Source organism: Phocoena phocoena, chromosome 4 (genome assembly GCF_963924675.1).
Source record: "Phocoena phocoena chromosome 4, mPhoPho1.1, whole genome shotgun sequence".
NCBI lineage: Eukaryota > Metazoa > Chordata > Mammalia > Artiodactyla > Phocoenidae > Phocoena > Phocoena phocoena.
This window is the reverse complement of record NC_089222.1, coordinates 73,384,411-73,410,100: the sequence shown is the minus strand read 5'-3', so window position 1 is coordinate 73,410,100 and position 25,690 is coordinate 73,384,411. Positions and strand designations below refer to the sequence as shown.

Below are 25,690 nucleotides of genomic sequence, written 5' to 3'. Positions count from 1 at the left end.
GCATCCAAGCCCCTAAACAGAATGAAAGAAAAAGAGAGGGGAGCTAGTAGAGGAAATGGTAGTGGCAAATAAAGAATCATTTTTCAGGTTTTGACTAAAGCAAGACTAGTATTCACTCATGGAAATATCATTTAAACATTTTTGGCACGTAGAAACTCAGTCTGTCAGAAAAAAAAAGACATCAAAGTGATTTTTAAAACAATGGATTTCTTATACTCACTGCTAAAAGTTTATCTCCAATCTGAAGTTTACCATCTTTATGTGCTGCACCTCCTTCAATTATTTTGGTTACATAGATGCTATTATCCCCAGGAATATGTTGATTTCCAACACCTCCTGCAATGCTGAACCCAAGACCTGTATGGAAAACACTAGTTTTAGAATTTCACCAATATATGTAAACTTAAGTCCAAATGACTGAAAACTAGGTGATAATTTCACCAAACTAATGTTTTTTAAAACAGAATATTATCTATTTACCTATTTTAAAAATCCTAAGTATTTTGTAATCAGGGGCAATTACAAATATAGGTGCTCCTATAGTTACAAATGAGAACCTTTTTACCCCCAGGTTACTTTAAAAAAAAAAAAAATTATTTATTTATTTAATTGGCTGTGCCAGGTCTTAGTTGTGGCACACAGGATCTTTGTTGTGCTGTGCGGGATCTTTTAGCTGCGGCATGCAGGCTCCTTTAGTTGTGGCATACGGGATCTAGTTCCCTGACCAGGGATCGAACCCGGCCCCCTGCATTGGGAGCGTGGAGTCTTTAGCCGCTGGACCACCAGGGAAACCCCACCCCCACCCCCACCCAGGTTACTTCTTAAAGTGTCTTTGTAAAATGCATTTGTTTATTAGTTCAAAGAGATGGTGTAAAATTGCTTCACTTTTGTTTCCATCATAATTGCACTTCTTACTAACACTCCCACAAGATTAAAACTGAGAAAAAAAAATTGGTGGTGGGCAGAACCAACAGCTTCAGAAATGCAGATGCTGCTTCTCTTTTCAATATTCTATGAATTAATTTTAAGTAAGGAGCTTCAATAATTCATAAATCCCATAGCTTTGACGCCAAACCTGTAGCTCTCTATGCATTTTTCCATGAAGCCACAAATTAGAATCAATATTTCCATTTATCCTCAATGCCATCCATGTTTTCAAAATTCAGATCACATCTTAACAGTCTTCACTGCAGATGTAACTACTGATGACATGTTCATAAATATTTTTTTCTCTTAGCCTGTGTATCTGCATTTTATGCACTTTGTAGATTAACGATTACAAGTTAATATCAACACTACACATGACTGCAAAATGTCTGCACAGTATGCTACTTAAGACAAAAATCAGTAGAAATAACACAGAAATTCTAAAAATTCACTAAGTTCTGTAGATTACCAGCATTGTTAATCTTAGAATGTATGTCATAAATAACTTCATAGTTACATTTCACTTAGAGATTTCTTAATAATTTGTCTTTGTTTGATTTATTTCATACCTTTAGGACCTTTAATGAGCTTTATTTCCATTATTTTTTCTGATACTGGTTTCCGTCTTTTTACGTACAAGCGTACAATAGATCCCGCTTCTTTCAATGCTTCAACTGCTTTGCTATGTGTCACATCACGAACGTCTACTTCATTTACTCGCAATATACAGTCATTGACCCTGAGGAAAAAAACATTAAAAATTAATATTAAAATTTTAATATCAATTTTTCTCTTTGCCAAGTTTCTTTTCTTGACAAGAGAATTATTTACTAGAATTATTTATAAGAAACTGCATGTTAAATTCCAATGTATCAAAAACTCATATAAATACAAACATTTCCCAAGGGCCAGCAAAGGAAACAGTGCAAATAATAGATTATACAAAAATATTAAATAATAATGACAGCTATAATTTTTTTTTTTTTTTGGCTGTGTCTGGGTCTTCATTGCTGCACGTGGGCTTTCTCTAGTTGCGGCGAATGGGGGCTACTCTTTGTTGCGGTGCATGGGCTGCTTATTGCGGTGGCGGTCTCTTGTTGGGGAGCACAGGTTCTAGGCACGCGGGCTTCAGCAGTTGCAGCACGTGGGCTCAGTAGTTGTGGAACACGGGCCTTAGAGGGCATAGGCTTTAGTAGTGGCCGTGCATGGGCTTAGCAGCTGTGGCTCGCGGGCTCTAGAGCACAGCCTCAGTAGTTGTGGCACATGGGCTTAGCTGCTCTGCAGCATGTGGGATCTTCCCAGACCAGGGAGCGAACCCGTGTCCCCTGCTTTGGCAGGCAGATTCCTAAACACTGTGCCACCAGGGAAGTCCCGACAGCTGTAATTTGTATGATTACGTATAGAAATTAAGATATTTTAGAAAAACAGCAAATATTTATTTAGCACTAACCACATGCTAGGAACTTCTTTTAGTGTTTTAACCCTTACAACAATCTGTAAGGTAGATACATATTTATATCCCCATTTTATAGACAGAAAAACTGAGGTACAAAGTTTAAATAACTTTCCCAAGGCCACCCTGACAATGACTAACAGAGCAGTGATTCAAACATAAAAAATCTGAGGCTCAGACTGAATAAGTAGCTTAAGGTCACAGCAGTAAAATTGAGATTAATTCATTGATTTACCAAAAAATAAACTAATCTCAGTTTCAACTGCACGGTATTCATGTAGAAAAAAAATAAGAAAACAAATTAAAAGATGGTCATCTCAAATTGGGCAGGGACGGGGAACAAAACAATTAAAACATTTAAAGTGATCATGATAAACTTCTATATCTAATTAACTTTTTTAGAGAAAAGAAATTCTATATCCAAAGACAGTGACACCTCAGAGTTAGTACTATAGGTATGTTCTCCCGTTAAACAAATGGAACATACTAATTTTCACACATGAAGCACAAATAAAAGGCCAATAACAGAATCAGGAAGTAAATATTTATATTTACATGAAAGTCAAATTATTGATTTCATATTTAATTTCATTAATATACCACTTATCATATCCAGTGAGAAGTTTAGAAACTGAAAAGCTGTATAAGGCATGAACAGCCTTAAAATAAGATACTGTTTTTAACAGACCATATATAATCCTTAGTCCTAAAACTTTAGAAAACCATCACCATGTATAAAAAGCAACAAATAAGGCAACAAGAAAAGTGCCACAATCTATGGTCTAAGGAAACAACAAAGTATGCTAAAGATATTTTCTGAAATGGAACATTACATTTAAACAAAAGACCAATATTACTTACATTTATTCAATTTAGAAAATAGATTAATTTATTTAAAGTTTGCATAATCTTTACTACTCTTTGTGGTCTGGGATACCAACTCAGATATATATGATTCCCTGTACCTTAAATAAGCGTATACACGTTTCCCACTCAGAAAATAACACATTTTGTGAATGTATTTGAACATACAATGGGAAATCTATGATTTCTATAATTTGCTCAGAAATATTTAAACAGTCAAATTTATTATTCAAAATGCTTAACTTCTAAGATAAAACTGAATTCCTAATTGAAAAGAGGGAAAATGCTTAAAGCACAATTATCTCATTCATTCATTTGACATCTGAGCATCTACCTTATGTTAGTTATTATGATAGTGTTCATTTGTATTTATTCATTGTACAGTTTGCCTCAAGAAAAAGATACAAAGAGGATTTGGTATCACAACATAAAGTGCAAAACATACCGCAATCTTCCATCTTGGGCAGCTGCTCCCCCTGCAATTATTTTGGTAATGAAAATACTTGAGTCATCTCCAATGTGTGGGTTGTCTGTACCTCCTGCAATGCTGAAACCAAGCCCTGAATTTCCCTGGGGATAGAGGGGAAAAAAATTGACACTGAATAATAATCTTTATTGACAGGTTCCCGTCATTATAAGACCTAGAAACTGTACTAACATAGGGAACACACACATAAAGGCATATGTATAGGAAATATGATGATTTTAAATTAAGAAATATAAGGAAAGCTCTTTTTTCTCTATGAATTCAGAGGTATTACTGCTGAATATGTGAGGCTGATGATGTACTGAGTACTTCTGGACTCTGGTCTACGATTCCTTCTTTAAAATTATGTGCAGTTTGTCCTTGGAGAGGTTTCACTATTAGGTCTCTTTCTTTTAGACTGCATCTTGCTCATGTTTGGCAAGGCAAATTGCTCCCAAGAGAAAAACAATGAAGTGATCCTTCTGCTGCTGTTATTTCCGAGTAGGTAATACCAATATATTATTTCATCCTAAATTTTTAAAAAAGGGGCACTGGGTGGTGCTTTTCTTCTGCTAACTTTGCCATCAGCTTATTTTAAAATGACCAAATTGTATGAACTAAGTAACACAGCCATCATCCTTGATGTGTTTAACCAAGACACCTGACCAGCAAAAGGCAGTTTTTAATACTGAAAGTCCAACTGGAGAACTTAACATTGGTGTACTTTCTTGACAGCAGTCAATTTTGCCAAAGTAGCATTACACTTCTTGCTTATTTTATTTACGTACTAGATTTTGGAATAATATTTTCTTTGAAGAAAGGGTTCTACTGCTACAAAAAGCAAAACTGATCTAAGCAAAGGTATTAAACGTTTATTTTTGCAAGAATGTTCTAACTTTGGTTTTCAGGCAGCTCAAATAAGTGGGTATATCTGGATCTATTACTAAACTGTTTGTATTAAATAGCTTAGAATTTCACTAGACTATGACATGTCCTAAAATTTTATTTTAATAAAAAAATTTTTTCAGTCTAAACTCTTCAAGAGTTACTAGAGTATCAATAATAGTATCAATAGGTTGTATGGGGCTACCAAGTTACTCAGGTATTCGAGTTCTCGTTTTTACTTGTTTTTTAAAAAATTGAGATATAATTACAAATAACTTTGTGTAAGTTTAAGGTATACAACATATTGATTTGATACATTTATATAGTACAATATGATTACCACCTTAGCTTTATTTAGCTAACACCTGTATGAGGTCACATAATTGCCATTTATTTTTTGTGGTGAGAACATTTAAGATCTAGTCTCTTAGCAATTCTGAAGATTATAATACAGTATTGTTGATTATATTCACCACCTGTGCATTAGATCTCTGGAACTTATTCATCTTCTAGTTGCAAGTTTTTATACTTTAACAACATCTCCCCAATTCCTGGTACATAAGCTCTTTAATCAATGAAAAATACAATGTACAGTTCTGACTAAATAGAGGAATTTAAAAGGTACTGGGAAAAAATGAAAAGATGAATAAGATAAAAAGTTAGGACTATATGTGAAGAAATCTCAATAAAGCTGGGAAAAAACCAACAAAATGCCACATTAAAATGTGTACAATACATTAATACTCTATTTACTTGTAAGACTCAGTCATCCATGCCACTTGAACAGGTGGGCCCAAATTCAGGTAAACAGGCAATAAAAATCTATTATCCCTCTGAAGTCTATTTTTATTCAGTTTATTCTGGCTTCAAACATAAACAAATCTAATTACCTAGGATTTTAAATATACAGACATTCAGTTACTTAGAAAATTCAGTTATGCAGAGCACTTCATTTCCCAAAAATGCTGGTCAGACAAGGTGGCTCTGCTAAAATACAGTATCAATTAAATGCAGATATTCTTAAGGGGAAAATACATCAAGAAAATTTACACATCTGAATTGTATCCTTAAATTATTTTCTGACTGGGGGAATGCATAAGAAGTTTTCAATAAGGTCTTTTCCATTAAATCTATGGTTTTTATCTTGCTGGGAAACAAAACTGATACAATGACCATATTACTAGGATATTAAATACTTATTTAAAATAAATATTTTACTATGTGAAAGATAAATAATAAAATTAAAAACTGAGAAAAATCTGAGAAACTGTCAGTCTAGAGGAGCACAAGGAGACATCATAACTAAATGTAATGTGGTATTCCAGATGCAATCCTGGAAGAGAAAAACATAAAAAGTAAGGAAATCCAAATAAAGTAGACTTTAGTTAATAATAATATATCACTATTGGTTCATTAGTTGAAAAAAATGTATTCTAGTAATGAAAAGATGTTAATAATAGGTGAAACTGAGTCCAGGGTAAATGGAAACTCTCTGTACTACTTTTCTGTAAATCTAAAACTATGTTAAATAAAAAGTTTATTTAAAAAATAAAGGTTATTAAAGAAAAGCAACATGTTCTGAAAATGCCACAGCTAATTTTATACGTGGACTCATTAAAGAAACTAATATTATATGGTTCTGAAGGGTGATCTTCCTTGGATCCTATATGAAAGAGCAGTATATTTAAAGAGTTATTTAAAGCAACAGGTTTATGCATAAAAACTTAAGATAATTAATAGTTTTTACCCTTTCAAGTGTGATTTCTTCATATTCATAATCTGCATCAGTGCCATTAACCTAATGGGGGAAAAAAAAGAAGTAACACAGAAATTTAGAGTGTGAAATTTAAAATAGCAAGACATAATTTTTGCATGATTTCTTAATAAAAACCTGTTAAATGTGATAATAATCAAATAATATAGCTTGATTTTAATAGTTTTAGGGAAGATTTTCAAGGAATGGAAGAATACAAATGTATTAATGAGTTGACACTCATGATATTGTGACTTTCACATACAGAAAGAGTACATTCAGCTTTTAATACTTACTGAACTCTTGACTCTCTTCTCTGCCTTGATCCACACATCTAATCAGCTGCCAATTCTTACTGACTTAAATATTTCATTTCTTCCTGAAAACCATCACCCCTTCATTTTCATTGCTATTACCTTGCTTCAAAAGCCTTTGTTAACTCATCTGGACTACTGCAAGTGTAATCTACCCAATCTCTTAGATTACTGTTCTCCATTGCTCAAATCATTCTAATGTGTTTTACATAGATGGATCTTTATGGAGCCCATGTATAACATACTTGCTCCAAAATTCTCAAAAACTCATCATTCAACTTCATTCTAACATGTTTCTCACCTCTTCATGAGCCTTATATACCATCACACTTGAATGACTTGCTCCTTCCTTTACGTATCCTGCAAGTTCCTCCCTCCACATCTGTTACTTTATTACTTCCTCTGTCAAATTTCAGTTAAATATTTCATGTCCAACTTTGATTCACTATTCACATTCTTGCTTACACCATACAGACCAAGCACTTTCTCTCATTCCTTCTAATTTATTCCATGTCTCCTCCTGGAAGAAGTAATTCCCATAGCAAACGCCACTGGTGAAGGCTGAATAGTGCTTGGAATCACATTAACTGGGATTCAAATCATTGCTTTAACATTTCTGGGCAAAATACCCAAACTAATAAGTCAAACAGGGATTGTGATAAACTTCATCTCTAGATGCATCCCATCCTTCCATCCCAAGTGCTCTTCTGCAATATGATTGAACCATCCTACCATCAAGAGATGTTATCTACTTCCCCTTCCCTCGGATCTAGGCAGGTTCTAGATGACCTCTGTTAAAAAGAATGTGGCACAAATGCTTTGTGGTTTTTGAATCTAGGTCATGTGATGCCTTGGAGTGTTTGCCTTTGTCTTAGAATGCACATTCTTAGGATCCAGAAGCTATAATGTGAGGAAGCTCAAAGATCCTATGAAGAGATTCAAATGAAGGAGCATCAAGACCCCGGGCCAAAAGCCCCAGCTGCACCTCTAACCGGCAACTAGCACTAACTGCCGGCCATGGTCAATGAGTCTATTTTGGATCTTCCAGTCTCTTCCAGTGCCCCAGCCAAGATCGTGTAAAACAGAACTATCCAGTTAACCCAGAAAATCATGAGAAGTAATGAATTATTTTTAAAGCCACGAAGTTTCAGGGTGGTTTGTTATACAGTAATAAAATAATGAAACAACAGAATAATGAAATCCATGTAAGGTAGTCTGTTTTCTTCACCATACTATAAGAAGCAACCCCTAATTCAGGTCCAAAGCAGGAGCTAGGGGTTTTTTTCCTGAGGATTTTTGAAACTCATCTCTACTACTTTTCTGGGCTCTTAATTCTTATGATTGTAATGGATACAAACCCAATTGCTACTTTGTTTCATCTTCTTTTTCAACTGAAGAGATTTTCTTGTTTTTGAAATTATGTTATACATATGTGTGTATACACACACATATACACATACATATATATACAAACATATATACATACACACAATATATCTGTGTATATATATATAAATCTATGATTTATATGCCTATAGAGTGCAGGAGGGTTATACATATGCATATCCTGCCAACTTGACTGGAAGTTCTTTTTTTTTTTTGCGGTACGTGGGCCTCTCACTGTTGTGGCCTCTCCCATTGCGGAGCACAGGCTCCGGACGCACAGGCCCAGTGGCCATGGCCCACGGGCCCAGCCGCTCCGCAGCATGTGGGATCCTCCTGGACCAGGGCACGAACCTGCGTCCCCTGCATCGGCAGGTGGACCCTCAACCACTGCACCACCAGGGAAGCCCTGGAAGTTCTTTTTTCTGAGTAAAAATAAAATCTGTATCTGCAGCTATACCACTCTTCTTATTCTAAAGGTTATTTGTATCATCTATATTTTTTCGTGCTCAGACTTGCTAAAAGTCTATCAGTCTTTATCAAAGAAGTACTTTTAACATCACTGATTTATTACATTCTATGCTATTACATTCTGCTTTTATTTTTTATCAATTCTTTACTCTTTCCTTAGGCCCTTTTTAAAGCTTCTTGAGTTGAATGCGTAATTCATTTGTGCTTATTACTTTTTCTATTTTTAGAAACACCCATTAAAGTTAATAAATTTTCTTTGGCATATGGCTTTTGCTAAATCCCCAAACTGCTACATTGGGCTCTATTTTTGTCCATTTGTTCATTTCTAAATAGCCTGAAATTTTATTCTGGAAAACATTTCCAGGTCAGTATACTTATACAGTCCTTTTGGTGTTAATATGTAATATAGTATAAATTTTTGTGTTGTGAGCTTATGGACTTCTGATTTAAGGTATTTGAGATTTTCACCATTAAGCCTTCTCAAAAGGTAGGTACTCCAAGCTCGACCCACCACCAGTCCCTCCCATCAGGAAACCTGCACAAGCCTCTCAGATAGCCTCATCCACCAGAGGACAGACAGCAGAAGCAAGAAGAACTAAGATCCTGCAGCCTGTGGAACAGAAATCATATTCACAGAAAGACAGACAACATGAAAAGGCAGAGGGCTATGTACCAGATGAAGGAACAAGACAAAACCCCAGAAAAACAACTAAATGAAGTAGAGATATGCAACCTTCCAGAAAAAGAATTCATAATAATGACAGTAAAGATGATCCAGGACCTCGGAAAAACAATGGAGGCAAAGATCGAGAAGATGCAAGAAATGTTTAACAAAGACCTAGAAGAATTAAAGAACAAACAGAGATGAACAATACAGTAACTGAAATGAAAACTACACAAGAAGGAATCAGTAGCAGAATAAGTGAGGCAGAAGAATGGATAAGTGAACTGGAAGACAGAATGGTGGAATTCACTGCTGCAGAACAAAGAAAAAAGGATAAAAAGAAATGAAGACAGCCTAAGAGACCTCTGGGACAACATTAAACACAACAACATTCGCATTATGGGGGTCCCAGAAGGAGAAGAGAGAGAGAAAGGAACCGAGAAAATATTTGAAGAGATTATAGTCGAAAACTTCCCTAACATGGGAAAGGAAATAGCCACCCAAGTCCAGGAAGTGCAGAGAATCCCATACAGGATAAACCCAAGGAGAAACACGCCGAGACACACAGTAATCAAACTGACAAAAATTAAAGACAAAGAAAAATTATTGAAAGCAGCAAGGGAAAAACAACAAATAACATACAAGGGAACTCCCATAAGGTTAACAGCTGATTTCTCAGCAGAAACTCTACAAGCCAGAAGCATGATATACTTAAAGTGATGAAAGGGAAGAACCTACAACCAAGATGACTCTACCCGGCAAGGATCTCATTCAGATTCAATGGAGAAATCAAAAGCTTAACACACAAGCAAAAGCTAAGAGAATTCATCACCACCAAACCAGCTCTACAACAAATGCTAAAGGAACTTCTCTAAGTGGGAAACACAAGAGAAGAAAAGGACCTACAAAAACAAATCCAAAACAATTAAGAAAATGGTCATAGGAACATGCATATTGATAATTACCTTAAACGTGAATGGATAAATTGCTCCAACCAAAAGACACAGGCTTGCTGAATGGATACAAAAACAAGACCCATATATATGCTGTGTACAAAAGACCCACTTCAGACCTAGGAACACATACAGACTGAAAGTGAGGGCATGGAAAAAGATATTCCATGCAAATGGAAATCAAAAGAAAGCTGGAGTAGCAATACTCAAATCAGATAAAATAGACTTTAAAATAAAGAGTGTTACAAGAGACAAGGAAGGACACTACATAATGATCAAGGGATCAATCCAAGAAGAAGATATAACAATTATAAATATATATGCACCCAACATAGGAGCACCTCAATACATAAGGCAACTGCTAACAGCTGTAAAAGAGGAAATCAACAGTAACACAATAATAGTGGGGGACTTTAACACCTCACTTACACCAATGGACAGATCATCCAAAATCAAAATAAATAAGGAAACAGAAGCTTTAAATGACACAATAAATCAGATAGATTTAATTGATATTTATAGGACACTGCACCCAAAAACAGCAGATTACACTTTCTTCTCAAGTGCGCACGGAACATTCTCCAGGATAGATCACCTCCGGGGTCACAAATCAAGCCTCGGTAAATTTAAGAAAATTGAAATCATATCAAGCATCTTTTATGATGACAACGCTATGAGATTAGAAATGAATTACAGGGGAAAAAATGTAAAAAAACAAAAACACACGGAGGCTAAAAACTACATTACTAAATAACCAAGAGATCACTGACGAAATCAAAGAGGAAATCAAAAAATACCTAGAGACAATGACAATGAAAACATGACGATCCAAAACCTATGGGATACAGCAAAAGCAGTTCTAAGAGGTAAGTTTATAGCTATACAAGCCTACCTCAAGGAACAAGAAAAATCTCAAATAAATAATCTAACCTTACAACTAAAGGAACTAGAGAAAGAAGAACAAACAAAACCCAAAGTTAGCAGAAGGAAAGAAATCATAAAGATCAGAGCAGAAGTAAATTAAATAGAAACAAAGAAGACAATAGCAAAGATCAATAAAACTAAAAGCTGGTTCTTTGAGAAGATAAACTAAATTGATAAACCATTAGCCAGACTCATCAAGAAAAAGAGGGAGAGGACTCATATCAATAAAATTAGAATTGAAAAAGGAGAAGTTACCACAGACACCACAGAAATACAAAGCATCCTAAGAGACTACTACAAGCAACTCTATGCCAACAAAATGGACAACCTGGAAGAAATGGACAAATTCTTAGAAAGGTATAACCTTCCAAGACTGAACCAGGAAGAAACAGAAAATATGAACAGACCAATCAAAAGTAATGAAATTGAAACTGTGATTAAAAATCTTCCAACAAACAAAAGTCCAGGACCAGATGGCTTCACAGGTGAATTCTATCAAACATTTAGAGAAGAGCTAACACCCATCCTTCTCAAACTCTTCCAAAAAACGGGAGGAAGGAACACTCCCAAACTCATTCTGTGAGGCCACCATCACCTTGATACCAAACCAGACAAAGCTACTACAAAAAAGGAAAATTACAGACCAATATCACTCATGAATATAGCTGCAAAAATCCTCAACAAAATACTAGCAAACAGAATCCAACGACACATTAATAGGATCATACATCATGATCAGGTGGGATTTATCCCAGGGATGCAAGGATTCTTCAGTATACATAAATCAATCGATCTGATACACCATATTAACAAATTGAAGAAGAAAAACCATATGATCATCTCAATAGATGCAGAGAAAGCTTTTGACAAAATTCAACACCCATTTATGATGAAAACTCTCCAGAAAGTGGGCATAGAGGGAACATACCTGAACATAATAAAGACCATGTATGACAAACCCACAGCAAACATCATCCTCAATGGTGAAAAACTGAAAGCATTTCCTCTAAGATCAGGAACAACACAAGGATGTCCACTCTCACCGCTATTATTCAACATAGTTTTGGAAGTCCTAGCCATGGCAATCAGAGAAGAAAAAGAAATAAAAGAAATACAAATTGGAAAAGAAGTAAAACTGCCACTGTTTGCAGATGACATGATACTATACATAGAGAATCCTAAAGATGCCACCAGAAAACTACTACAGCTCATCAATGACTTTGGTGAAGTTGCAGGATACAAAATTAATGCACAGAAATCTCTTGCATTCCTATACACTAATGATGAAATATCCAAAAGAGAAATTAAGGAAACACTCCCATTTACCACTGCAACAAAAAGAATAAAATACCTAGGAATAAACCTTCGTAGGGAGACAAAAGACCTGTATGCAGAAAACTATAAGACAGTGATGAAAGAAATTAAAGATGACACCAACAGATGGAGAGATATACCAGGTTCTTGGATTGGAAGAATCAATATTGTGAAAATGACTCTACTACCCAAAGCAATCTACAGATTCAATGCAATCCCTATCAAATTACCAATGGCATTTTTAATGGAACTAGAACAAAAAAATCTTAAAATTTGTATGGAGACACAAAAGACCCCGAATAGCCAAAGGAATCTTGAGGGAAAAAAACGTAGCTGCAGGAATCAGACTCCCTGACTTCAGACTATACTACAAAGCTACAGTAATCAAGACAATATGGTACTGGCACAAAAATAGAAACACAGATCAATGGAACATGATAGCAAGCCCAGAGGTAAACCCACGCACCTATGGTCAACTAATCTATGACAAAGGAGGCAAGGATATACAATGGAGAAAAGACAGTCTCTTCAATAAGTGGTGCTGGGAAAACTGGACAGCTACATGTAAAAGAATGAAATTAGAACACTCCCTAACACCATACACAAAAATAAACTCAAAATGGATAAGAGACCTAAAGATAAGACCAGACACTGTAAAAGTCTTAGAGGAAAACATAGGAAGAACACTCTCTGACATAAATCACAGCAAGAATTTTTTGATCCACCTCCTAGAGTAACAGAAATAAAAACAAAAATAAAGAAGTGGGACCTAATGAAACTTAAAAGTTTTGCACGGCAAAGGAAACCATAAACAAGATGAAAAGACAACCCTCAGAATGGGAAAAAATATTTGCAAATGAATCAATGGAGAAAGGATTAATCTCCAAAATATATAAACAGCTCATGCAGCTCGAAATTAAAAAACAAACAACCCAATCTAAAAATGGGCAGAAGACCTAAATAGACATTTCTCCAAAGAAGACATACAGATGGCCAAGAAGCACATGAAAAGCTGCTCAACATCACTAATTATTAGAGAAATGCTAATCAAAACTACAATGAGGTATCAGCTCACACCAGTTAGAGGGCTTCATTAGAAAATCTACAAGCAACAAATGCTGGAAAAGGTGTGGAGAAAAGGGAACCCTCTTGCACTGTTGGTGGGAATGTAAGCTGATACAGCCACTATGGAGAACAGTATGGAAGTTCCTTAAAAAACTAAAAATAGAATTATCATATGATCCAGCAATCCCACTACTGGGCATATACCCAGAGAAAACCACAATTTAAAAAGACACATGCAGCCCAATGTTCACTGCAGCACTCTTTACAACAGCCAGGTCATGGAAGCAACCTAAATGCCCATCAACAGACAAATGGATAAGGAGAATGTGGCACATATATACAATGGAATATTACTCAGCCATAAAAAGGAATGAAATTGGGTCATTTGTTGAGACGTGGATGGATCTAGAGACTGTCATATAGAGTGAAGTAAGTCAGAAAGAGAAAAACAAATATCGTATATTAACGCACATATGTGGAGCCTCGAAAAACGGTACAGATGAACCAGTTTTCAGGGCAGAAACTGAGACACAGATGTAGAGAACAAACGTGTGGACACCAATGGGGGAAAGCTGCGGGGGGGTGGGGGTGGTGTTGTGATGAATTAGGAGGTTGGAATTGACATGTATACACTGATGTGTATACAAACTGATGACTAATAAGAACCGCTGTATTAAAAAAGAAAAAAGAAAAGGTAGGTACTTAGTAAACATCCTTGACGCTTCACTTAATGCCAAGTCATGATGTATTGATATCTGGTGAGGATTCCCAGTAGCACAGAGTAATTTAACAAAGGTGAAAAGTAAGAAGGCCATATGAACCCCAGATGACTTTATTCCTATATGCTTAATAACCTGAACCTGTCTGATAATTTCATGTATAGAGACAATTCAATAACGTCATTAAACACGTTCAAACTGGGCTTCTAAATGCCAAGAATACATTATCAAAACCACAATTACTCTACAAGTATCACTTTATTAACAGTAAATGTACAAAAAAATAATGTTGGTGTAATATTTTCAAAAGCTATATAGTTTCCAGCAAAACGACAAAATGGTTGATTTGCTTAGTTTTCTTTTTATAATAGCTTTACAAAATGTGGCTTCCAACAGGAAAGAAATGCTTGGCTTATGGGTTTATCACTCTCAATTAACAGGATAATGTGAGAGGTAAGCTGTGTATAAAATGAGAGAAGAGAGGTCAATCTTTAGACAATGTAATATTTTACTGACAAAATATTTTTCCCCCTTAAAAATAGAAAAGAATAGATTTAGAATACTTCTTGAGAACTGTAATTTTAGTACTTCCCAGGTTTTGAATTTAGTCCTATTAACAAAATGGGATTGTGTATCGGGGTGGGGGGAAAGCTGGAGAAGAAACTAGAAGTGGATTGGAGCCTGATTGTGAAAGGTCTTGACTGCTTCCCTGATGAATGAGAATGAATGAGAATGATGCTCTTGAAAGTTTTGGAGCATCAAGTAGGTTTAATAGATTTTCCAGAAAAAGAATTGTGGCAGTATGTAACAGAAATGGAGAGAAATTGGAGAAAAGTAAATTGATAAAGAAGTTATGGCAATAATTTGGGTAAAAGGAAGAAATTCCAAAGACACTTAAGAACTGGTGGTAAATTTCTAAATATTAAAAAAAATCTTAATATTAATGGGGAAAAAGTCCCATAAAGTCATAACTAAGAACAGCTACTGTATAATAAACCTGACCAGGAAAAAAAATCAGATTATATAACATATAGCAAAGATGAGTTGTATTCCACTGATCTAATATAGTTTGGGACAAGAACTATGCTGCTTTAATTAGACAGTGCTTTGTTATCTGCAGGGAAATCCCCCCCAAATTACTTTTATTTAAAATTTTACTTGGTTATTTTGAGTTTTTAACTTTGCTACATCAACATTGTCCAAAAGAAGTTTCTGGGGCTTCCCTGGTGGCGCAGTGGTTGAGAGTCCGCCTGCTGATGCAGGGGACATGGGTTCATGCCCCGGTACGGGAAGATCCCACGTGCCGCGGAGTGGCTGGGCCCGTGAGCCATGGCCGCTGAGCCTGCGCGTCCGGAGCCTGTGCTCCGCAACGGGCGAAGCCACAGCGGTGAGAGGCCTGTGTACCGCAAAAAAAAAAAAAAAGGAGTTTCTGTGATGATGGAAGTGTAAAATAATCTGCCTTTTCCAATACAGGAGTTACTTACCCACACATGGTTACTGAGTGCCTGAAATGTGACTACTGAAACAGAGAAACTATATTTTAAATATTATTGAATTTTGATCAATATAAATTAAATACCAACACATGGCTAGTGGCTTACTATTATGGAAGATGCAGCTCTAGATGAATCATTAAGTCTAACTCCATCCCTCCAAAACACATGTACATATTCTCTTTTTTCTCTCCTCCTTTTAAGTATTAATATCAATTAATACTTAAAACTGAGTATAATATATCATACTTAATGGTAAAAGACTGAAAGCTTTCTCCCAAGGATCAGGAACAAAACAAGAATGTTTGCTCTGCAACTTCTATAAAACATTTTAAGGGAGGTTCTAGCCATGGCAATTAGGCAAGAAAAATAAATAAAAGGCATCTTCATTGGAAAGGAAGAAGTAAAACTATCTCTGTAGATGACATGATCTTATATAGAAAATCCAAAGGAATCTACATGAAAAAAACCATTAGAGTGAATAAATGAGTTCAGTAATATTGCAGGTAGAAGATCAATACCCCCAAATCCATTATATTCCCATGTTAGCAATGAAAAATCCATAAATGAAATTAAGAAAACAATTTCATTTATAATAGCATTAAAAGAATAAAAATACACAGGAATAAATTTAACAAAAGAAGTGTAAGACATGTATACTGCAAATTATAAAACATTGGTAACAAAATTAAAGATGTAAGTGAATGGAAAGACAGTCTGTGTTCATGGATTGAGAGACATAATGTTGGTAAAATGACAATAATCCCCACATACTTGTGTGCCAATGTTTACCACAGCATTATTCACAACAGGCAAAAGGTGGAAACAACCCAAGAGTCCATCAAGAGAAGGATGAATAAACAAAACATGGTGTGTGTGTATATATATATATATATAAAATGAAAAATAATTCAGCCATAAAATGGATTGACATTCTGACACATGCTACAACATAGATGAACCCTGAAAACATTATGCTAACTGAAAGCAGCCAGATACAAAAGGCCACATATTGTATGATTCTATTTATATGAACAGTCCAGAAAAGACAAAGCCATAGTGACAGAAAATAGATTAGTGGTTGCCAGGGGCTGAGGTAAGGGCAGAATGGGGAGTGACTGCTAACAGGTACAGGGTTTCCTTACAAGGTGATGAAAATGTTCTGGAATTTGAAAGTGGTGGTGACGGCACAACATTGTGAATAGACTAAAACCACTGAATCGTATACCTTAAAAAGGTAGATTATGTGTTACGTGTCTCAACGTAAAATTTTTTAAGGTGAAAAAGTTGAAAAAGGTGAGATATAACATAAATTCAAGTTGAAACAATGAGTTAATACATTTTAAACATTATGCTAACAAAAGATCAAAAAGTTTATTAACACACCATGCTAGTGACAGTATGGGGTAAAAACTAATAATTTTTGTTGAAGTATAAATGGATATAACTCTGTGAACTACAATTTGGCAATAATGATCAAATCTAAAAATTGACACACCCTTTGAGCAATCTATGTATCAATATATAAATATACTCTGATTATATAATTGCATATAAACACAAAAATATCTATACAAAAATTATCAGTGGGGCATTGATTTTTATATGGTAAGTTTGAAAACAACACATATATGCTTGTACATGCACAGAATGTTTACAGAAGGATATATATATATTATATATATATAAATTACTTAATTTTAGAAAGCATGGTGACAACAATCAGGAAAAAAGTGTTATAAAGCAATAGCTGCAAGTTTTCTTATTTTTATTCGTCAATACATAGCTGGTATTAAACGATCAGGACTTAACAAAGGAATAACAAATAAGTTTAAAAACCATTCTGGAATACATTTTAAATTTCAGGATTAAATTTAAAACCTGCAAAGAATAGTTATTAAACATTTTACACAGTGTTCTTCAAGTATGATGAAGTACCACACTCTGAAAAATCTTGCTTAAAGAACTGGAATTTATCTCATATCCTTATGTACAGAAAAGGTTTAATAAAGCAGGCCCAAGGGTGTTATCACTAGAAGGCTCTTAGCAGGCATTTGAGAAATTGATTTTGGGTGTGTTCCCACCATTCCCTAAATGAAAGGGTTGCTTACTGTGGCTAGACTTTGCAAAGACAATGCATTTTATGCTGAACACCTGTTTTCCTTCTGGGAGCTTGGAAATTTGGTATGCGCTGGACAAAGGGTGCCTATGTGATCATCACCAATAAATAACTTTGTGCTGTGTCCATAATGGGCTTCCCTGGGCAGAAATACTGCATACGTGTTGCTACATTTTCACTGCTAGGTGAAAAGAGTGCTCTGTGGACCCCTCTGGGGAGGAAGAAAGTAGAAGGAAATCTAAACATGGATTCTTCTAGGCATACAGCCTTATAATCTGACTGTAGATCCTGACTTATCACATAGCTGTAATAAATCTTAGCCGTAAGTACAACATGCTGAGTCTTGTGAATCCTAGCAAATTTCTCACTGTGGGTAGTGAATGGTTTTCAAGACTCCCAACATACCCTGCTTTAGCAGGAAAGGTATTTTTTGAATAATATGTCATACAAACTTAAAATTAATACAACTTTTACTCTAAGTTTGCTGCTTGTATGCTAATCCTGCTTTTAATTTGTTGACATTTCCCCTAAAATGCATGTGTATTTATTTTCTTTGTTGATATCATTTTCTCTGTTAGTTCTTACATATTAACCTTTCAGTTGAAAGGGTTTTAAAATAAAAATAATTAGTCACTGATTCTGTCCTTAAGCAAAACATAAGTCAACACAAAGAACAAGTGAGGGAGAAAGAAATGTGAAGAAAATATTGACAAAAGTACAAACAAAATTCTCCTTAAGTATTCTTTATCCATGTGAAAGGTGACATTGACTGAAAAGAGTATTTTTGGTTTGTATTAAGTATTATTATTTGAAGTTTTCAAAAATTCCCCCAAATCTGATATACCCATATAAATATAAACAGAAGATAAAGCCAAATATAATGTTTTAAAGTATAGACTGAAATCAACTATAGTTAAAAAATGAGAGAAAAAGATTTTTACAATCTATTAAATTATGCACCATTTGCTGTTTTTAAAATGTGCGAGCACAACTTCTACTTAAACATCTCTGAAGATATTTTAGTTGGGGTGAAAAATGTTAGATTCTGCTGTTCTGGCTATTTATCTTTAGGAGAAAGAAAGCTTTTTAACCAAAGAAGTTTATAGAGAAGCACTAATCAATTTAAAGTTATAAAGTTATAACTAATTATTTTAATATGTGAACACCTATAAACCTGGTCACTAAAAATCTAGTCACTCAATTAGACTTCAAAAATGACTCTTTGAATATATGGCATTGTGTAAATGACCACTGGTCAGATAGCGGAAGTTATTCATTTTAATTTAAAAATAAAATTTCTTATTTCAACATTTCTGCTTTGCAAGAGTATAGAAAAAGAACAACCAAAAAAGGATGGTACTGCTTCATTTACTTTAACAATTACAGCTTAGTAACAGAACACTGTAAGTACAATGTATTAGAGAAAATAATGCTGTGAGTTTTGTATCTATATCAAAATCTATAAAAGGGAAAACAGAATTATTTAAATATGGCAATGAATGGAACTTACATAAGTTGATGTTTCCAAGCTATCTGTGTTGACCAGTACTGGAGGAGGATTTGCCTTAGAGAAAGAATTGTAAATATATTAGGCTTAACAGGAAAACTGACACATTACATAATAATGTTCACAAATGTTAGAAGCATATAAAAGATTTGCTATTTCTTTAAGTATAATTTTATATGAACTTTTCATATGTTAAACTATGTATCCAGTTTCTAGCACCAATGGAAAGATTTAGGTATAGGCAGTTGTTATATTTGCTTTTGAGAAATAAGTTCTTATTTCTGCTAAAACAGACACAATTTTCTTAAGATTTGTAAAGAAGTTCACCAGCCTTCTCAAAAAATCCACAAATATTCTCTAGCGTAAAACAACTCTTCCCAAATTGGTTAGAAATCATTTGTTTTTCTAGTCTCAAGGATCCCATGAAGATTCCCATCATTTTATCACCTAGAAAAAAAATTCTGTCCCACACTGAACTGTGTTTAAATACTGGATTAAAATAAAAAGCCATACAAAGAAATCAATCGCAAACTTTTAGAATACTGGAAACGCACTCAACGTAAAAGCCCTCAATTGTTATCAACTGCAATTACTGCTTTCCATGTGTTATTCTAGACCACTCACAGAATAACTAGTGGTCAAAAAACCCACAAAAAAACAAAAACAAAAAAGCCAAGTAGAATAATAACATAGGTCTAATTAAGTTTGGAATGAAAAAAGCTTGGCTTTCTGCTTAAGTTGAGAAGTGTTTATTATGTAGGTGCAATAAAATTTAAAGAATAAAATGCAATTAGTACAAAATGAAAAACAGACCAGAATATACTAGAAAACTGATGTGATTCCTCTTAAAATTATCTTTCTTCTGCATATTTAAGAGTATAAAATTACCAAGTCAAATGACATCTTCAGAGAATCAAAAAGATGACTATCCTTTAAATAAATTTTAAGAGATGTGTTTAAATATTAACAGTTCTTCTACTCTAATTAAAGAATTACACAAAAAGGTTGTATGAAAGAAACATAATACACAAAATAACCGTTTTCTTCCAAGTGTATGGGCTTTTCTAAAAGGTGAATGAATATTCAGAGTTCAAATGTTTTACATTATTTTCAGCAAAGTACTAGATCTGGATGATCATACGATAAAATGCTTAAAGACAACACCACTGCATGCTTAAACAATTGTACAGTATGCGTCTCAGCTACATAAAGCAGCAAGTTAAAAATAAGTAGGGACAAGGATTTACTGTACAGCACAGGGAACTATATTCAATATCTTGTAATAACCTATAATGGAAAATAATCTGAAAAAATGTATATAACTGAATCACTTTGCTGTACACCTGAAACAATAAAAAGTACCCTGAAAAAAACAAACAAACAAAATGAGTAGGGAATACTTTATTAAATATAAACATGATACTAACTACTTTATGTGTAGTCCTACCTTTGACTATAATAGTCTGTTTTCGAATGATTCAGTGAAAAGCAAACCTAATAGGTAAAAATACTATTTGTGAGAATGATATTTAAGCAAAGCAAGTCAGTTAACAGACATTTGAGAATTTATGAACATTTGAAATTATTCATTTCCCAATGACTACTGAGACTTCTCAAATTGATATTTTAATTCATTAAAAAATTGATGGTACTTCACCTTTTTTTGCTGTTTAAAGTTATAAAAGAAGTTACATTCTTCAAAAATTATGGCAAGAAAACCATTTGGTTCTCTCTGCTCATTACCAAAAATATAGTTGAAAAAGTTGTTTATTACCAAAATCTAACTTATACAAAAATTATCACAACACTAGCTGTTCATGATCACCAACTCATCATCACTGTAGATAATTTATCTTTTGATTCTAGTCATATAAAAAGTCTAACTGATATTGAAATACATACAAACCAAACTATATAAAGGGTTAAATTTACTTCAAAATAAAATAATGACAATGAGAGATCAGGAGAAGGAGGGGCTATGGATCATATAAGAGTACACGAACTGAGGACTGTTGTAGTTGGGTGATGAGTATACATGGGAGTTCACTGTACTACTCCCTTTATGTCTGAGCATTTTTGAAGTTTTTCATAATATACAGCAAAACAATTATATTGAGTCAAGTACTCAGTTTGTAAGAGGTTAATAACTAATACAGTTGTGAAATATTATAGGTTAGAGTTGCTATTAAGATATTAGCATTCCCATCATAAAATTAATTTCAATTTTAAAGTTCAGTTCTGAATAAAGAATAATACAGACTAGTAAAAATAATTTGTAATTCTGACTTAATGAATATGATTAGATAATTAATATATGTATAATAAGTTTATTTGTAGATGTATCTTAGAATTAATATGAGTGAATGATCACACCTGAAGGGAAAGTGTGGGAATAAAGGACTTGAAACTGAACAAAAACTGGGAATGTTCACAATGAGGATTAAGCAAGAATTTCATTCAAAACTAATGTCAAGATAAGACAACCTAGCAATTTGAAAAAGACATACCACAAAATGTAGCCTAAAATAAGAGTCTACGTAAATGACGCTCAAGAGGCATGATTTGACGGCCTCAAGTTTTAGCCGCCTAAAATAATGATAAAAATATTTATGACTGTGTTAGCAGGTAAAGAATTAAAACATTACCTTAAAATTTACCCTTACTAACTTGAGATTTTCTAAATTCTTATATTACAGAATACAGAAATGGTATCTGACAAAGTAGTACTCCATTCCTCTCAAATCTGGAAGTGGTGGGAATGAGGTAGCACAATGGGCTTGGAGGGTATGATATACAACTCAGAAAGACATAATAACCTAGCTACAAAGCCAGAACAGGTACTTCTGAAGCAAGAGATAGAGAAAAATTTGGCCATGGAATTTGCTACTTTCAGATAGCTAAAGTAGAGAGCACTAAAATAAAAAACAGTAGCAAATCTGGATAGTTTAAGACCTCAGGATCTGTATCTAGGACAGGGGATAGCAGAATAGGTAACAGGGAATTATCAGCTTTGCTTAGGGAGGAAATCAAACAACAGCATAATCTATGTGAAAGTTATCGATTATTCAAATAATCTATGTGAAAGTTATTTCAAATGAAGAAAAAAAAACCCTTCCCTGCACCTCACCTTTAAGTGACACTTATCAAAAGATATGGTTCTAGATCTCTCTCTACCCTCACTCTACCATTCAATGACTTTGAATATACAGATAAATCACAAGTATTATTGAAACTTATTTTTTTACATCTGTAAAGAGATATATACCTTTACCCAAGAGGACTGTGTGAGGACCTAGTGAAGTAATATTAAAAAAAATGTGTTGTAAACCACAGAAACCTATTGCTAATCCATTATTATTTACTAGTAATATATACCATTGTGTATGTTTCAACTTAGACAATAATGAAGTCCTATAATTCACTTAGAAATGGGGGGTGATTAGTAAGGGGGCAGGGATATACCAGAAAGAGAAACTTAACAAACGCCTAAAGAATATGACCCATGAATTAATAACAAGACTTAAGAAACATAATTTTGCTCATCCAACTTTTACTATTTTATTTCATTAATAAAGGGCCTCATAGGGTCTACTGCTGTTAACACACTGCAGCATCCTTACACGATTTCAGAGCACAATATTAAATCTTAAAAATTTTGTGTTAAAATAATTCTAAGATCCAGTTATTTAAAAACAGGCCAAAATTACAAGTTTAGAAAATGCTTTTATGCTGTATACTATATTTCTCCTTCTTAGCATGTATCAAAGTTTCATTGTATTATTGGCTTAGTGTCTCTTTCTCCCCTACTAAATTATAAACAAATGTTTTTCAAACACAGAACTCCCAAACCCCAGAGAATACATCTTGGATTCTAATTTGAGACACACTGCATTAAAAGTTAAGTGCTGTCACTTCAGTGATCACTGTAAGTTAAAGTGATTGTAAAAACAAATAGGGTGAATTCTGGGAAGATGGCAACACAAGAAGTCCCACAATTTTGTCTCTCCACCTAGATAACAACTGCACTGGCAAAAACGCAACTGCCAGTGTGATGTAACTATTTTGGAATTCCAGTCTATTGAAGGCTTACAACTCCCAGGGGAAGTATTAGATGGCAAACTGTGGTTAATCCAGTAAATTTCAGTTCTTAGCACAGTAGCAGCTACCCAACTCCCACCCCTCTTAAGTGTTCCTAGAGCAGCTGGCACAAACCGGGGTGGAGTGGGGATGGGGGTGGGCAGCAGAAAACACCCTGTTCTCCAAATATAGGGAATCTGTGCTCTTACTGCTGCTTCTGATCATGACGGTGCAAAGAGGCAGTGGCCATTGTTGCTGAACCTCCTCCAATTGATATAAATCTCTCCCTCTCTGACTGAAGTGACTCCCAGGAGATTTAAAGGGCAAGTGTCTCCTCCCACAATTTCATTTTCCTCTTTTTCCCCTTTAGAAAAGGGGAAAAGCCAGACATTGAAGATTAGAATATTCAAAAGCAACCACATATATGAGGGAAACTAGAAAATCACTGCGTATGCCTGGGGAAGGTACAGGCATAGAAAAAATCTGCGAAGATCTTAAAGTTATACCATAGGCTGATTTTTAGCACAGAGATAGCCTACAGCAATCAAAAAAACAAAACACCCAGCAAACCCTAGGGAAGGGGAGAATCAGGTTTCCAGAGAAATCATAAGATTCAAACGTCCAATTTTCAACAACAAAAAAATCACAAGGCATGCAAAGAAACAGGAACATATGGTCCATTCAAAGGAGAGAGAGAGAAGAAAAAAGAAACTGTCTCTGAAAAAGAGCTGGCGGCATACCTATTAGACAAAGGATTTAAAAGAACCACCTTAAAGATATCCAAAGAACTAAAAGACAAGGTGGACAAAGTCAAGAAAATGATGTATGAACAAAGTGGAGATAAGAGATAGAAAACCTAAAGAGAAACCAAAAGGAAATTCTGAAGCTGAAAAGTACAATAACTGAAATGAAAAATTCACTAGAGCAGACTGGAACACGCAGAAGAATCAGAAAACTTGAAGATAGGACAACGTAAATTATTAAGTCTGAAAACAGAAAGACTGAAGAAAAGTGACCAGAGTCTAAGAGACTTGTGGGCCATCATTAAGTGGACCAACACACACATTGTGGGAGTCCAAGAAAAAGAAGAGAGAGATCAAGAGGCAGAGAAAATATCTGAAGAAATAATGGCTAAAATATTCCCAAATTTGATGAAAGACATGAATATAAACATCCAAGAAGCTCAACAAACTCAAGGTAGTAATCTTAACTCAAAGAGATTCACACTCAGACACATTATAATCAAACTCCTGAAAAGACAATGACAGGGAGAATTTTGAAAGCAGCATAAAAAAGTGACTCAATATACAAGGGATCCTCAATAATATTAATAGATTTTTCATCAGAATTCTGGAGGTCAGGAAGCAGTGGGTTGGTATATTCAAAGTGCTAACAGAAAAACACTGCCAACCAAGAACCTTGTATCTGGCAAAACTATCCTTCAAATATGAGGGAGAAATTAAGACATTCTCAGATAAACAAAAGCTGAAGGAGATCATTACCAATAGACTGGCCCTGAAAGAAATGCTAAAGGGAATCCTGCAGGTTGAAATGAAAGGACACAGGACAGCAACTTGAGGTGTTTGGAGAAATAAAGACCTTGGTAAGGATAAATACAAAAAAAAACTCTTATTATTTTAATAGCGGTTTGTAACATCACTTTTTGTTACCTACGTGATTTAAGAGACTAATATTTTTTAAATTATATTTAAAAAATTAGTCTAAAAGCTACTTATTAGTACAGAAGTGAAGTCAACATTAGTAAATAACTAAAATCAATTACTAGTCCAGAAGCTAGTATCATAGTAACTTTGCTTTGTAATTCCACATTTGTTTTCTACATAATTTAAAAGATGAATGCATTTAAAAATTGTTGTTTTTGTACAATGTATAACGTTGTAATTCTGTGATATCAACAACTGAAACAGGTGAGGATGGAACTGTTAAAAGGAGCAGCGTTTTTGTATATTATTGAAGTTAAGCTGGTTTAAATTCAAATTAGAGTGTTATAACTTTGGGATGTTAAATGTAATCCCCATGGTAACCACAAAGGAAATAGCTAAAGAATACACACAAAAGGAAATGGAAAAGGAATTTAAACATTTCACTACCAAAAAAATCAACCAAACAAAAAATAAGACACTAATGCAGGAAATAAGGTACAAAAAACCTATAATGAATACAGAAAACAAATAGCAAAATGACAGAAGTCTCTCCTTATCAGTAATTACTTTAAATGTAAATTGATTAAACTCTCCAATTAACAAAAAAAACCAAAAACAGCAGAATGGATAAAAACACATCACCCAACTCTATGTTGTCTACAAGAAACTCCATTG

The 25,690-nt window shown here is 34.3% G+C and overlaps 1 protein-coding gene across 16 annotated transcripts in view; it reads right to left on the bottom strand.

Moving 5' to 3' along the window:
* Positions 1-25,690, bottom strand: part of DLG1 (discs large MAGUK scaffold protein 1) — a 283,484-nt gene that overhangs the window by 116,844 nt on the left and 140,950 nt on the right. For 12 of the 16 annotated variants that reach the window (XM_065875942.1, XM_065875943.1, XM_065875944.1 and 9 more), the window contains 5 exons: positions 19,278-19,331; positions 6,343-6,393; positions 3,690-3,814; positions 1,497-1,666; positions 221-357 (listed from right to left, as the gene is read on the bottom strand). In XM_065875942.1, the coding sequence (XP_065732014.1) occupies positions 221-357; positions 1,497-1,666; positions 3,690-3,814; positions 6,343-6,393; positions 19,278-19,331 (537 nt within the window). The remainder of the gene's footprint in view (positions 1-220; positions 358-1,496; positions 1,667-3,689; positions 3,815-6,342; positions 6,394-19,277; positions 19,332-25,690) is intronic. The other 4 variants (XM_065875949.1, XM_065875950.1, XM_065875952.1 and 1 more) reach the window with 1 other exon arrangement.